We start from the raw sequence: 16,126 nt of genomic DNA on the forward strand, positions 1-16,126 counted from the left end.
AGAGTAATCTTGGTTGCAGGTTTTTCTCCTTCATCACTTTAAATATGTCCTGCCACTCCCTTCTGGTTTGCAGAGTTTCTGCTGAATGATCAGCTGTTAACCTTATGGGGATTCCCTTGTGTGTTATTTGTTGTTTTTCCCTTGCTGCTTTTAATATTTTTTCTTTGTATTTAATTTTTGATCGTTTGATTAATATGTGTCTTGGCGTGTTTCTCCTTGGATTTATCCTGTATGGGACTCTCTGTGCTTCCTGGACTTGATTAACTATTTCCTTTTCCATATTAGGGAAGTTTTCAACTATAATCTCTTCAAATATTTTCTCAGTCCCTTTCTTTTTCTCTTCTTCTTCTGAGACCCCTATAATTCGAATGTTGGTGAGTTTAATGTTGTCCCAGAGGTCTCTGAGACTGTTCTCAATTCTTTTCATTCTTTTTCTTTATTCTGCTCTGCAGTAGTTATTTCCACTATTTTATCTTCCAGGTCACTTATCCGTTCTTCTGCCTCAGTTATTCTGCTATTGATCCCTTCTAGAAAATTTTAAATTTCATTTATTGTGTTGTTAATCTCTGTTTGTTTGCTCTTTACTTCTAGGTCCTTGTTAAACGTTTCTTGTATTTTCTCTGTTCTATTTCCAAGATTTTCGATCATCTTTACTATCATTATTCTGAATTCTTTTTCAGGTAAACTGCCTATTTCCTCTTCATTTCTTAGGTCTGGTGGGTTTTGGCCTTGCTCCTTTATCTGCTGTGTGTTTCTCTTCTCATTTTGCTTAACTTACTGTGTTTGGGGTCTCCTTTTTGCAGGCTGCGGGTTCCTTGTTTCTGTTGTTTTTGGTGTCTGTCCCCAGTGGCTAAGGTTTGGTCAGTGGGTTGTGTAGGCTTCCTGGTGGAGGGTACTAGTGCCTGTGTTCCGGTGATTGAGGCTGGATCTTGTCTTTCTGGTCAGCAGGTCCACGTCTGGTGGTGTGTTTTGGGCTGTCTGTGGCCTTATTATGATTTTAGGCAGCCTCTGTGCTAATGGACGGGGTTATATTCCTGTCTTGCTAGTTTTTTGGCATAGGGTGTCCAGCACTGTAGCTTGCTGGTCATTGAGTGGAGCTGGGTCTTGGCGTTGAGATGCAGATCTCTGGGAGATATTCGCCATTTGATATTACGTGGAGCTGGGAGTTTTCTTGTGGACCAGTGTCCTGAACTTGGCTCTCCCACCTCAGAGCCACAGCCCTGACGCCTGGCTGGAGCACCAAGAGCCTGTCATCCACACAGCTCAGAATAAAAGGGAGAAAAAATAGAAAGAAACAAAGAGGATAAAATAAAATAAAGTTATTAAAATACAAAATAAATAATTATTAAGAAAACATATTTTTAAATAATAAAAAAATAAATAAATGGACAGACAGAACCCTAGGACAAATGGTAAAAACAAAGCTATACAGACAAAATCACACACAGAAGCATACACATATACACTCACAAAAAGAGAAAAAGGGAAAAATATATATATATCGTTGCTCCCAAAGACCACCTCCTCAATTTGGGTTGATTTGTTGTCTATTCAGATATTCCACAGATGCAGGTACATCAAGTTGATTGTGGAGATTTAATCCGCTGCTCCTGAGGCTGCTGGGAGAAATTTCCCTTTCTCTTCTTTGTTCGCACATCTCCGGGGGTTCAACTTTGGATACGGCCGCAGCTGTGCATGTAGGTCGCCTGAGGGCATCAGTTTTTCACTCAGACAGGAAGGGGTTAAAGGATCAGTTGGTTCAGAGGCTCTGGCTCACTCAGGCTGGGGGGAGGGAGGGGTACAGATGTGGGGCTAGCCTGTGGCGGCAGAGGCTGGTGTGACATTGCACCAGCCTGAGGCGTGTCATGCGTTCTGCCAGGAAGTTGTCCCTGGATCCCGGGACCCTGGCAGTGGCGGGCTGCACAGGCTCCTGGGAGGGGAGGTGTGGATAGTGACCTGTGCTTGCACACAGGCTTCTTGCTGGCGGCAGCAGCAGGCTTAGCATCTCATGCCCATCTCTGGTGTCCGCGTTGATAGCCACGGCTCACACCCGTCTCTGGAGCTCATTTAGGCGGCGCTGTTAATGCCCTCTCCTTGCGCACCAGGAAACAAAGAGGCAAGAAAAAGTCTCTTGCCTCTTCGGCAGCTCCAGACTTTTTCCCGGACTCACTCCCGGCTAGCCGTGGCGCACTAGCCCCCTTCAGGCTGTGTTCATGCATCCAACCCCAGTCCTCTCCCTGGGGTCCGACCTCCTAAGTGCGAGTCTCAGCTCTCAGACCCCTCCCGCCCCAGCGGGTGAGCAGACAAGCCTCTCAGGCTGGTAAGTGCTGGTCGCATTGACCCTCTGTGCAGGAGTCTCTCCGCTTTGCCCTCTGCACCCCTGTTGCTGCACTCTCCTCCGTGGGTCCAAAGCTCACCCCTCTGCCACCCGCAGTCTCTGCCCGCGAAGGGGCTTCTAGTGTGTGGAAACCTTTTCTCCTTCACAGCTCCCTCCCACTGGTACAGATCTCATCCCTATTCTTTGTCTCTGTTTTTTCTTTTTTCTTTTGCCCTACCCAGGTACGTGGGGAGTTTCTTGCCTTTTGGGAGGTCTCAGGTCTTCTGCCAGCATTCAGTATGTGTTATGTAGGAGTTGTTCCACATGTAGATGTATTTCTGTTGTATTTGTGGGGAAGAAGTTGATTTCCACATCTTACGCTTCTGCCATCTTGAAGCTCCTCCCTGCTATGTTGGGTCTTCGTTGCTGTGAGTGGGCTTTCTCTAGTTGCGGTGAGCGGGGACTATGTGTCGTTGCAGTGCATGGACTTCTCGTTTTGGTGGCTTCTTTTGTTGCAGAGCATGGTCTCTAGGTGTGCGGGCTTCAGGAGTTGTGGCATGTGGGCTCAGTAGTTGTGGCTTGCAGGCTGTAGAGTGCAGGCTCGGTAGTTGTGACACAAGGGCTTAGTTGGTCCGCAGCATGTGGGATCTTCCAGGACCAGGGCTTTAACCCGTGTCCCCTGCAGTGGCAGGCAGATGCTTAACCACTGCACCACCAGGGAAGTCCCTTAAACTGTCCTCATTTCTTTTCATTCGTTTTTCTTTATTCTGTTCTACAGCAGTGATTTCCACTATTCTGCCTTTGAGCTCACGTATCCAATCTTCTGCCTCATTCATTCTGCTATTGATTCTTTCTAGTGTATTTTTCATTTCAGTTATTGTATGTTCAACTTTGTTTGTTCTTTAGATCTTCTAGTTCTTTGTTAAACATTTCTTGTAACTTCTCAGTCTGTTCCTCCATTTTTTTCTGAGATCTTGGATCACCTTTACTGTCATTACTCTGAAGTCTATTTTCAGATAGATTGACTAGCTTCACTTCACTTAGTTGTTCTTCTGGGGTTTTATTTTGTTCCTTCGTCTGGAACATATTCCTCTGCCATCCTATTTTGTCTAACTTTCTGTGTTTGCGGTCCCACAAGCTGCAGGATTGTAGTTTCTTTTGCTTCTGGTGTCTGTCCCCTGGTGAGTGAGGCTGGTCTAAGAGGCTTGTGCAGGCTTCCTGGTGGGAGAGACTGATGCCTGCCTATTGGTGGTTGGAGCTGGGTCTTGTCCCTCTGTTGGGCAGGGCCATAACAACAGGTGTGTTTAGAGGGGACTGTGGACTGAGGAAGACTTTAAACAGCCTGTCTGCTGATGGGTGAGGCTGTGTTCCTGCCCTGTTGGTTGTTTGGCCTGAGGCGACCCAGCACTGGAGCATGCAGGCTGTTGGGTGTGGCCAGTTCTTGGCATCAAAATGGAGGCCTGCAGACAGCTCATACCAATAAGTGCTCCCCAGTACCTTGACACCAGTGTCCTTGTCCCTGCAGTGAGACACAGTTGCCCCCCCTACCTCTCCAGGAGACCCTCCCAGACCAGCAGGTAGGTCTGACCCAGGCTTCTGTGAAGTCACTGCTTTTTCCCTGGGTCCCAGGGTGCACAAGACCTTGTGTGTGCCCTCCAAGAGTGGAGTTTATGGTTCCTCCAGTCCTGTGGAGTTCCTGCGATCAAGTCCCACTGGCCTTCAAAATCAAGTGCTCTGGGGCTGCTCCTCCTGAGGCCAAACCCCCAGACTGGGCAGCATGACATAGGCTCAGAACTCTCACTCCTGTAGGAGACCCTCTGTGATATAATTATTTTCCAGTTTGTGTGTCACCCACCTGGCAGGTATGAGATTTGATTGTATTGTGAATGCACCCCTCCTACCATCTCATTGTGTCTTCTTCTTTGTCTTTGTACGTAGAATATCTCTTTTGTTAGGTTCTGGTCTTTTTTGTCGATGGTTGTTCGGCAGTTAGTTGTGATTTTGGTGTTTTCTTGAGAAGAAGTGAACTCAGGTCCTTCTACTCTGCCATCTTGTCCTCCACCCAGGCATCTATTTCATTCTTTTCTATGGCTCAGTAATATTCCATTGTATAAATACACCACATCTCCCTTATCCATAAATCTGTCAATCTGTCAGTGGATGCTTAGGTTGTTTCCATGTCTTGGGTATTGTGAATAGTGCTGCTATGAACATAGGGGTGCCTGTATCTTTTTGAATTATAATTTTGTCTGGATATATGTCCAGGAGTGAGACTGCTGGATCATATAGCAACTCTATTTTTAGTTTTTTGAGGAACCTCCATACTGTTTTCCGTATTGGCTGCACCAACTGACATTCCTACCAATAGTGTAGGAGGGTTCCCTTTTCTCCAGAACCCCCTCCAGCATTTGTTATTTGTAGATATTTTAATGATGCCCATTCTGATTGGTGTGAGGTGGTACCTCATTGTAGTTTTGATTTGCATTTCTCTAATAATTAGCGATGATGAGCACCTTTTCATGTGCCTATTGACCATCTGTATATCTTCTTTGCAGAAATGTATATTTAGGTATTTTGCCCATTTTTTAATTGTTTGTTTGTTTTATTGTTATTGAGTTGTATGAGCTGTTTGTATATTTCGAAAATTAAGCCCTTTTTTGGTCACATCATTTGCAAATATTTTCTCGCAGTCTGTAGGTTCTCTTCGTTTGGTTTATGGTTTCATTTGCTGTCAAAAGCTGATAAGTTTGATTATGTCCCACTTGTTTATTTTTGTTTTTATTTTTATTGCCTTGGGAGACTGACCTACGAAAATGGTATGATTTATATCAGAGACTGTTTTGCCTATGTTCTTTTCTAAGAGTTTTATGATGTCATGTCTTATATTTGTCTTTAAGCCATTTTGAGTTTATTTTTGCACATGGTGTGAAGGTATGTTCTAACTTCATTGATTTGCATGTGGCTGTCCAACTCTCCCAACACCACTTACTGAAGAGACTTTCTTTTCCCTATTGTATGTTCTTTCCTCCTTTGTTGATAATTAATTGTCCATAGGTGTGTGAGTTTATTTTGGAGCTCTTCTATTCCATTGATCCATGTGTCTTTTTTCTGCCAGTACCACACTCTTTTGATAACTGTAGCTTTGCAATATTGTCTGAAGTCTTGGAGGGTTATGCCTCCTGCTTTGTTCTTTTTCCTGAGAATTGCTTTGGCAATTCTGGGTCTTTTTAGGTTCCATATACATTTTAGTGTTGTTTGTTCTAGTTCTGTGAAAAATGTCATGGATAATTTGATAAGGGTCAAATTAAATCTATAGATTGCTTTGGTTAGTATGGCCATTTAACAATATTAATTCTTCCAAGCCAAGAGCATGAGATATCTTTCCATTTCTTTTTATCATCTTCAGTTTCCTTTATTGATGTTTTGTAGTTCTCAGCATATAAGTATTTCACCTTCTTGGTGAGTTTTATTCCTAAGTATTTTATTTTATTTTATTTTTTGATGCAACTTTAAAGGGTATTGTTTGTCTACATTCCCTTTCTGATATTTCATTGTTTGTATAAAGAAATGCAACCGATTTCTGTATGTTAATCTTGTATCCTGCTACTTTGCTGAATTTATCAGTTCTAGTAGTTTTTGTGTGGAGTCTTTAGGGTTTTTCTCTATGAAGTATCATGTCATCTGCATATAATGACAATTTTACCTCTTCCCTACCAATCTGAACACATTTTATTTCTTTTCCCTGTCTAATTGTTGTGGCTAGGACTTCCAACACTATGTTGAATAGAAGTGTTGACCATGGGCATCCTTGTCTTGTTCCAGATTTTAGCAGGAACGCTTTCAGCTTTTCACCATTGAGTATTATATTGGCCATGGGTTTGTCATAAATAGCTTTTATTATGTTGAGATGTGTTCCCTCTCTATCCACTTTTGTGAGGGTTTTTATCATGAATCGATGTTGAATTTTATCAAATGCTTTTTCTGCATCTACTGAGATGATCATGTGGTGTTTGTCTTTTTTTTTTTGATTTGGTGCATTACATTGATTGATTTGCATATGTCAAACCATCATTGTGACCCTGGGATGAATCCAAGTTGGTTATGGTGTATGATCTTTTTTATGTATTGTTCGATTTGGCTTGCTAATATTTTGTTGAGAATTTTTGCATCTATATTCATCAAAGATATTGGCCTGGGGCTTCCCTCGTGGTGCAGTGGTTGGGAGTCCGTCTGCCAATGCAGGGGACACGGGTTCGAGCCCTGGTCCGGGAGGATCCCACATGCTGCGGAGCAACTAAGCCCGTGCACCCCAACTACTGAGCCTGTGCTCCAGAGCCCGCAAGACACAACTACTGAGCCCACGTGCCACAACTGCTGAAGCCCGTGTCCCACAACAAAGAGTGGCCTCTGCTCTCTGCAACTAGAGAAAGCCCGTGCACAGTAACAAATACCCAACACAGCCAAAAATAAAAAAATAAGTAAATAAATTTAAAAAAAAAAAAAAAAAAAAAAAAAGATATTGGCCTGTAATTTTCTTTTTTGGTGGTGTCTTTATCTCGTTTTGGTATCAGGGTGATGGTGACTTCATGGAATGTCATTGGGAGTGTTCCCTCCTCTTCAGTCTTTTGGAAGAGTTTGAGAAGGATTGGTGTAAGTTCTTTGTATGTTTGGTAGAATTTGCCTGTGAAGCCATCTGGTCCTGACTTTTGTTTATAGGGAGTTTTTTTTTGTTTGTTTGTTTGTTTTTTGCGGTACGCGGGCCTCTCACTGTTGTGGCCTCTCCCGCTGCGGAGCACAGGCTCCGGACGCGCAGGCTCAGCGGCCATGGCTCATGGGCCCAGCCGCTCTGCTGCATGTGGGATCCTCCCAGACCAGGGCACGAACCCGTGTCCCCTGCATCGGCAGGCAGACTCTCAACCACTGTGCCACCAGGGAAGCCCTATAGGGAGTATTTTTATTACAAATTCTGTTTCATTTCTAGTGACTGGTCTTTTCAAGTTATCTATTTCTTCTTCATTCATTTTTGGTGGACTGTATGTTTCTAGAAACTTGTTCATTTCTACTAGGTTGCCGAATTTGTTGGCATATAATTGTTCATAGTATTCTCTTATGGTATTTTGTATCTGTGCTTTCTCCTCTTTCCTTTCTTATTTTATTTGAGTCTTCTCTCTTTTCTTCTTGGTGAGCCTAGCCAGAGGTTTGTCAATTATGTTTACCCTTTCTAAGAACCAGCTCTTGATTTTATTGATTTTTTTCTATTTTTTTTAAAAATCTCTATTTTATTTCCTCGCTGATCTTTATTATTTCCTTATTTCTGCTGACTTTAGGTTTTGTTTATTCTTTTTTTTTTCTAATTCTTTTAGGTGGTAGGTTAGGTTTTCTTCCACTTTTCTTGTTTTATGAAGAAGGCCTGTGTCACTATGAACTTCTCTCTAAGAACTTCTTTTGCTGCATGCCATAGATTTTGCATGGTTGTGTTTTCATTGTCATTTGCCTCAAGGTATTTTAAATTTTTTTCTTTGTTTTCATTGTTGGCCCATTGGCTTTTTAATAGCATGTTGTTTAGTCTTCATGTAATTGTTTTTCTTTTTTCCTCATTTCTTTTTCTGTGGTTGATTTCTAGTTTCATGCCATTGTGGTCAGAAAAGATGCTTGAAATAATTTCTATACTCTTAAATTTGTTGAGTGTTTTGTGCCCTTGTATGTGGTCCATCCTAGGCAATGTTCCATGTGCACTTGAAAAGAATGTGTATTCTGCTTTTTTAAGATGTAATGTCCTGAAAATATCAATTAAGTCTAACTGTTTTATTGTATCATTTCAGAACTCTGTTGCCTTATTGATTTTCTGTCTAAAAAATCTTTCTATTGATGTGAGTGAGGTGTTAAAGTCTCCTACTATTATTGTATCCCCATCAGTTTCTCTCTTTATGTCTGTTAGTATTTGTTTTATGTATTTGGGTCCTCCTATACTGGGTGCATATATGTTGACAAGTGTAATGTCCTCTTATATTGATCCCTTTACCATTATATAGTGTCCTTCTTTATCTTTCTTTTTAGACTTTGTTTTAATGTCTATTTTGTCTGATATGAGTATTGCGACCCCCACTTTCTTGTCATTTCTGTTTGCGTGAAATATCTTTTTGCATTCCCTCAGTTTCCACCTGTGTGTGTCCTTTGCCTGAAAGTGGGTCTCTTGTAGGCAGCATATTGTAGACTCTTGTTTTTTATCCAATCTGCTACTCTATGTCTTTTGATTGGAGCATTTTGTCCATTGACATTTAAGATAATTATTGATATTTTATTGCCATTTTAAACCTTGTTTTCCCATTGATATTGTATTTCTTCTTTGTTTTTCTTTTTCTTCTGTTTTTCCTTTTGTGGTTTGATGATTTTCTTTTGTATTATTCTTGTGTTCTTTTTGGTTTTTGTGAATTTATTGTATGTTTTTTATTTCTGGTTACCTTGTTTTTCAAGTATATTAGCCCCTTCCTGTATCTACTGGTTTTAGACTGGTAGTCATATAGTCTCAAACACATTCTGGAAAAAAAAATCTACATTTTCATACTCTCCTCTCCCACATTTTATGATTTTGATGCCTTCTTTTAATCTTCATGTTCATCCTTTTGGTTATCATTGCTTTCACAGAAATTTTTTCTTTTAATATGTGTACTGGCTTATGTAAGTGATTTAGTTTCAAACTGAGATTTTCTGTTTCCTATAGATTCTTGTTTCTTTTCTATTTAGAGAAGACGTTTTGATATTTCCTTTAGGATAGGCTTAGTATTGCTGTATTATTTTAGTGTTTGCTTGTTTGAGAAATTCTTTATCTCTACTTCTATTCCAAATGATAAGCTGGCAGGCTAGAGTATCCTAGGTTACGTATTTTTCCCTTTCAGGACTTTGAATATATCTTGCCACTCCCTTCTGGTCTGCAACATTTCTGTAGAGAAAGCAGCTGATAGCCTTATGGAGGTTAGCTTGTAATTAGCTCTTTGTTTTTCTCTTGCTGCCTTTAGATATTTAGCAGGCCTCCTCTTTGCTCTGTGGTTGTCACTGCCCTGTCAGGGGCAGAGTCTGCTCCTGAGTTGTTGGAGTAGAAGCCCTCAGAACGGTTTCTGAGCTTCAGTGTGAGGTAGACGAGAGTGGAGTGTTCCCGCTGGGAGAGGGGCCACTGAGTCTTCCTTTGCCAGAGCTGTCTACCAGGGAGTGTGCTCTGTGGTGTCACCTGTGCAGGCTCACAAAGTACACTGTGGTTGGCACTGCCCTCGGCACCACCTCCACTGTGGGAATTCAGGCAGTTGTCCCTGTTGTCCCTCAGGCACTGTTTTCACAAAGCCACCGTTTTCACAAAGCCACCAGCACAGATCCTTAGATGCCGATCCACTGAAGTTGGGTACCAGGACCGCAGTAGTCACACACCTGGACCTGCCATGGGAGCTATGGAAACATCCCAGACCCCAGCCCCGCCTCCAAGCACATGTGACCGCAAAACCCACAGCTGCTGAGGCCAGACTTGTCTGAGCCATGGGAGCACCCACTGTCCTGCTCCCAGAGCTCATAGAGGCAGCAGGGAGAAAGAGGCTGTTATGGCAGGCTTCACTCCTCCCTTCACATGCCCTTTAGCAATGGCACTTTGCCTCTATGGCAGACCCACACTTCTTCTGTGTACACCCCAGTTGTGGCCCATACCACACTCCAGCCCCTTCAGGCTGTCTCCATGCTGCCAACCCCAGTCCTCTCCCTGGGTCTGTCCTCTGAAGCCTGAGTTTCAGCACCCAGCCCTGCACATACCAGTAGGCATGCATCTTGGACTGGGGATTGCAACAAAGTAGCACCGATCCTCTGTGCCCATCTCTCTCTGTTCTGCCTGCTGCCAACCAGTTGTTGCCCTCTCTTCCGAGCCTCTAAAGCTCCCTTTCTGTCCCAGCTGATCTCCCCACCAGTGAAGGTGCTTCCTAGGATGTAGGAACGTTTTCTCTTTCACAGCTCCCTCCTAGGGGCACAGGTCCATCCCAATTTCTTTTTTTTTTTCTTTTGCCCTACGCAGTTATGTGGAGTTCTTTCTTGCACTTCTGGGTGTCTGATATCTATTGCCCTAATTCAGTAAGGTATTACGTGAGAATTATTCTACATGTAGATGTATTTTTGAGTATTTGTGGGAGGAGGTGAGCTCCACGTCCTTCTATTCTGCCATCTTGATTCCTCCCTCCAAAGAATTTGCTTTAAAATATTCCAAACGCTGATACCCCACTTTTGTTTTCAGTTTGACTCCGTGGCTGATGTATCTGATGTGTCAAGCAATGTTACCCTAAAAAGTTACACCATGCACTTCGAGGTACCTCTGTGTGCTGCATGAATGCACGATCTTTGCATGGTGTGTCGATGGCATGGTGAAAAGCAGAACACTTCACTGATTGGTTAAATCAGCTAAATCAGAACCCTCAGATGTTTAGAGCAGCTACACTTCCTAATGGCACATTCTAGATCCTAATCATAGAGTGCCTTTGTCTTTCTGATGTCTTTGTGTGTCTCTTTATTTTGGAGCCTGGAATCCTATAACAAGGGGAACAATGTGGAATGAGAAAAGAGGGAGGGAGGAGTCAGGTTCCCTACATAAATCCAGGAATTTTAAAGTAAAATACAATTGTGCTCACTTAGTGACTGACCATGAGAGAACATTGCTCATTTTGCTCTGGGGAAGGGCTGTTCTCAAGAAGGGGGCTCTGTGCTGACACCCATGAAGAGGCTACCTTGCTAACCCGACCCCTCACCCTACTGCTTTGCGATGCAGCAGCCCTAGTCCACGGGGAACAATAGCCAAAGCACCAGTATGTGAACTCTTGGGACACTAAGAATGCTGGCCATCTAACGTGACCATCAGCTTATTGTCTCACCTTCACCAAGAATCCAGGGGCCACAGGATTCCACAGGAGCTAAGTTCCATAGGAGGAGATGGGGACAGCGTTCCCTTCATTGATGACATGTGACACATGATTTTCTATCCTACTTCAAGAGTATTTTCTTTAGACCTTAGTCACCAACAGTAACTTTTCTTTCAGGGCTTAGCTGATACCAAAATCCCCCGGTCTGGGACACCTGTGAGTATTAGGAGCAACCGGAGCCTGTCTGTACTACGCATCCCAAGTCAGAGCCAAGTCAGCCAGACCTATTCCCAAGGCTCTCTCCACCGCAGTGTCAGTCAGCTCATAGACATTCAAGACAAGAAGGTCTTGATTGACGACTCGCTGTGGGAAACCATCGTGGGCCATGATAGCGGACTGGTGAGTCAATTTCCTCATCCAGAGCCTTTGCTAAACATTCCAGAAGTATATCGATAAAGAGGTGGCATGCAGCTTCCTGTACCTCATTGAAGGATGGCCACACAGCACTCAGTGCATCCCTCTGACCATTTACCCAATTATTTTGCAACAACCTGTTTACCTGCTTGATGAGCAGGGTAGAAACTTTGTCTTGTTCTTCTGGCACAAAATAGATGCTCAAAAAATAAATTCATGCATAAGTGAACGGACAAACAGGCTCTACTTCATTATCTTGGGCAGAACATGACTGAAAACATTGGAACTGGCCTAAAAGAGGCATAAAGTACAAGCACCTGTTTTACTAAAGGGAAAAAAAAAAAAGAAAAGGAAGTGTGTTTTCCTTCTGGTTTATGGTTAGAGGAGAAAAAGAGTCTCTCAATAGGATCAATAGTTTCTTTCCAAGAAACTCAGAAAATTATGATAAATAAGGGCATTACTATTTATGAACTTTGTTTTTCATAATTTCAGTCCAGGGGATACAAAAGAGTTAACGTCATCATTATGTAATATTTATTTTGAGCCCCTAGTGGCTGAAATGAGTAAAGTTCTAGAGTTTTTAGCAACCATCACACTTCATTGTGTCAACTACCTCCATGTCTGAGGGAGTACCATTCCTTTGGAATAGTTGGACAATAAACAGACAGCCAACTAAGAACTTAGCGCCTCTGCTTACTCCTCTGAGCCAGAAGTCATCACCTCCATTTCTTTCAACTATCTGCTTCTGCATTTGGACTCTCACTCATCTCTCTCTCCCCACTTCTCACTTTTCCTTCACTGAAAAGTTGATGACTTCCATGAAACCTTTCTTAACTAATGGCAAGGAATAAAGCAAGTTTCCTGGCTCCAGGTTCCAATCACAACAAAAAATAAAGTTTACAGTCCTTCTGGTTTGCTTAGAATGATGATAAATAACAAGCATTTAAAAATCATGGGGCTGTTTGAAGTTGTTACAACTATTGAATTCCATGATTCCATTTTGGATCTAAAGTTTCTAAATATCAGGAATAATTATATTAGGTTGAAACATAAATAATTGTTAATTGATCATATTTGACATGCAAAATGGCAGTTCCACATAGTTCAACATAATACATTGAGGGCTTAGATGAATGTGTGCCCTTACCCAAGAACACACAGCTAGTAATTTTTTTGTGGAATTGGGATCTTAGAAACATTGTCTGATTACACTGCCCCCATTCTTCACTATTATACTGTATTGCCATTTTGCTTACTTTTGACCATACTGGTAATAGGCAGTATGCAAAGTGATTCAGTGAAAGCTTTTCAAGATGCCCATACTCGGCAAATTATCTGTTCATTATAACATTATAATCAGTATTACTAGCCCTATTCAATAAATATAAAATACAGTAAGAGAGTGAGACACAGTGGAGCATAACAGCTTGCATTCTGGCTCTTCTGTTTAATTTTGAACAAAATCATATAAAACGTCCCCACTTTACAGATGAGGAAACTGAGGCTTGAAAGGTTAAGATATGGTACAATGTAACGCTCAAATGATATATTAATACATTTTGCATAAGACTATTGCCAGCAAACATCCTAACCAGTGATGATTGGTTTCTTTTTCAGTATGTGGATGAAGAGGACCTGATGAATGCCATCAAGGGTTTCAGCTCTGTGACTAAGGAACACACCACATTCACCGACACTCACCTGTAAAGGATGGAAACCTGTAAGCTGGATGAGGGCTCCACACCCCATCCCCACTGGGTTATCACACATCATAAATGCTAAAAAGCCATTTCTTGTTATCCTATAATCCTTTAAAAAAATGAGGAGTGTTTTTGAAATTGTTCCTCCCTAATAGAGGTCTAAGAACTATTATTTGTCTGGCTGTCTGAAATGTGGGGTTTCTGAAATTTTATGTCCATATGAAAATACTTATTTTGCTCTCCTTATTTTGTGGAAGCTAAATAAGCATATAGCTTTTACTTGGCTCATTTGGCAGTGACGCCATTGTTTAAATGAATAATCAGTGGCAATTTCGAGTTGGCCCACAGTTGCTACCGGTAAATGAAGTTACTAATTTAAAAACTAAGGATTCTTCTGAGGGGATGTCATTGCTGCTTCTTTGAGCAGCACAGCACGGCTTCTGCTTTCATTCCCCTATTTCCATGAAAGTTGACATGATCCTGTGAGGAACAGTTCTAATAATAACTGCAAAATCAAGTCCCAATTTCAGATCAAGCTGAAACACTTAAGAGAAAAACAAACTCTGCATTGAGGCTACACATTTGGCTGTAGGTTCTATTTGATTACAATGATTAGGGATAAATATTTACCAAACCACATAAACTTGTAAATCAATGTCCATTCTTACATTTATGAATCTTCTAAAAAACTAAGGAATAAACAGCTAATTTATAGATTTCAAGGAGAAAAATGAAGGGTTTTGATAGATATTTTACATAGTTTTGAAACTCCAATCAGTACTTTACATAAAATTCTCTCAATTCACTGAATACCCAGGAATATTGATATCTTCAACTTGGCACATTTCACACGGAAACTACTGTTTTATTTGCATTTTTTAACTAGCCTACGTGAAATTAAAAAAGGAAAAATTTTGTGTTCCTTCCAGCCTTGAAATTATAAAATTAACATTTATATGTAAATACAGGATTACATATATGAATATGTATCGTATATCTGTACTATATCCCTTCATTTCAGAGAACTACTAGAATCACTAAGAGCAGATGATACTTAACAGTACCAATTTCCATGGGTCAAAAGTTTTTGCTATTTACTCTATTTGGATTATAAAGCTATTGGTAAGTCCTACATCAAGAAGCATTTTTCCCCCCAAGTCAACATAAAATGAAATGTATTTAAGTTTGTTCTTTGTGGAAAACAATGGAAGAAAACCCCTTCTTCATTCCTAAAGGTCTTAATGACTCCAGGAAGTTATTTTGAATATGTATGTCTAAAACACAACTGTCGGACATATTTTGTGAATTACATTCAGAAATAGGTGGATTTCCCCAAAGCTGAGATGGCAAAAACTTGTAAAACAAGGAATAACCTTACTTACTCTGCCTGAAAATGATGAATTACCCTAAATGTCCAACAGTCAAAAGATCATGAACTTTGGGGGTACTGAGATTTTATCCAAATCTGCGGAAGAGCAGCTCCTCAGCATGACCAACTCTTGGACAAGCCTTGCCAACCGTAAGTGTCAAAAGCACAGACCAGTATTAAGCAGAAGTTCTGCCCCCTTGTTAGAAATGCTACAAGCAAACGAATCTGAAATAATTGTGCACATTTGGCAGTGGATATTCAAAGTATATTGTCTCCTCGCCAAAAGTTTTATACTTTCTGAAATGGAAACAGGATTGGCTAATTTAGTTTACAGGTTTTAATTCCCACTTGCTGATTCAGTCTTAGCTATTTAAAGCTGGCACAGATGAGCCTTGACCAACCAAGGCTGAGTTTCTGATGCATGTGAGCTACTTAAGGTATATACAGAAAAGTGTTCCTTCCCAGTCCTGTGCTTGCATCCTTATACTTGGTCTACTCCTCTGCAAATATGATTGGCTAGTCATGGGTGGATTCAGGAGAATGAGCACATCTCACTGTTGAAAAATTAACTAGACACTATTATCACATTCTAAAGCTTCAAAGGAACATAAAAAGAAAATTGCAGGGGGTTTTATCTTAAGTTTTTCTCTACTTAATCATCTATTTAGACATCCGGTTATTGCATGAATTCGTTTAGCTGAATCATTTACATTTTGATCCCGTGGCTCATAGTGGACAGAAGCCTGCACAGCTTCCACACACAACACCACCCTTGTAACACTTTGAACTCTCCTTGTATTTACTTCAGAGAAGCCCAAGATGTTGTCTTGCTACTTTTAAGTGGTAATGTGTGCCAAGCCCCTGTTCAACAGTTGGACTCACCCCTGGAGATTCTGATTCAGTTGGTCTCGGGTGATGCTGAGGCACCAGTACCTTTAAAAGCTGCCAGATATTCCTAATGTTGAGACCCAGTTTTGTAAAGAACCTGCAAGAATACATGCTGTGCACAGGGACTCCAGTACTCTCCCACTTCTCCTTTACAGAGACTACAACAGGTGGCTCTCTCTAAATCTGACTCGTGTCCCCTCACTTGAAGAGGCCACATACTCAGCTTAAATTTTAAGAACTGCTTTGTTATGCCTGATATTAACTGTTTGATAAGAGTACACACCTATGCTTTTATAAGCTCTACCAAGAATTGTACTTATAGATGATCTATTGCCATTTCTACTAAATGGAAGACCTAAATATGAATCTGTTATAGTACCTTATGCTGATCTAAAAACCATGTTGGCATCAATATAATTCAATCTGAACAACCTGTAAATAAAACATAGGCCAGGTGGAATAATTCAGTGAGAAGGAATTAATTATGTCACACATGAATAGTTTATTTCCAATGCACAAATATCATGTAAATTAATCTAAAGATGGTTTGCTTAAT

General features: G+C 41.2%; 1 protein-coding gene across 2 annotated transcripts in view; it reads left to right on the top strand.

The window, feature by feature from the left end:
- Positions 1-13,320, top strand: part of USH2A (usherin) — a gene marked incomplete at both ends in the record, with an annotated part of 756,807 nt that extends 743,487 nt beyond the window's left edge. For both annotated transcript variants that reach the window (XM_079697601.1, XM_079697602.1), the window contains 2 exons: positions 11,377-11,598; positions 13,231-13,320. In XM_079697601.1, coding sequence (XP_079553727.1) covers positions 11,377-11,598; positions 13,231-13,320 — 312 coding nt within the window. The remainder of the gene's footprint in view (positions 1-11,376; positions 11,599-13,230) is intronic.
- Positions 13,321-16,126: the final 2,806 nt, after the last annotated feature.

Source organism: Hyperoodon ampullatus, assembly GCF_949752795.1.
Source record: "Hyperoodon ampullatus genome assembly, chromosome: 2".
Classification (NCBI taxonomy): Eukaryota; Metazoa; Chordata; class Mammalia; order Artiodactyla; family Ziphiidae; genus Hyperoodon; species Hyperoodon ampullatus.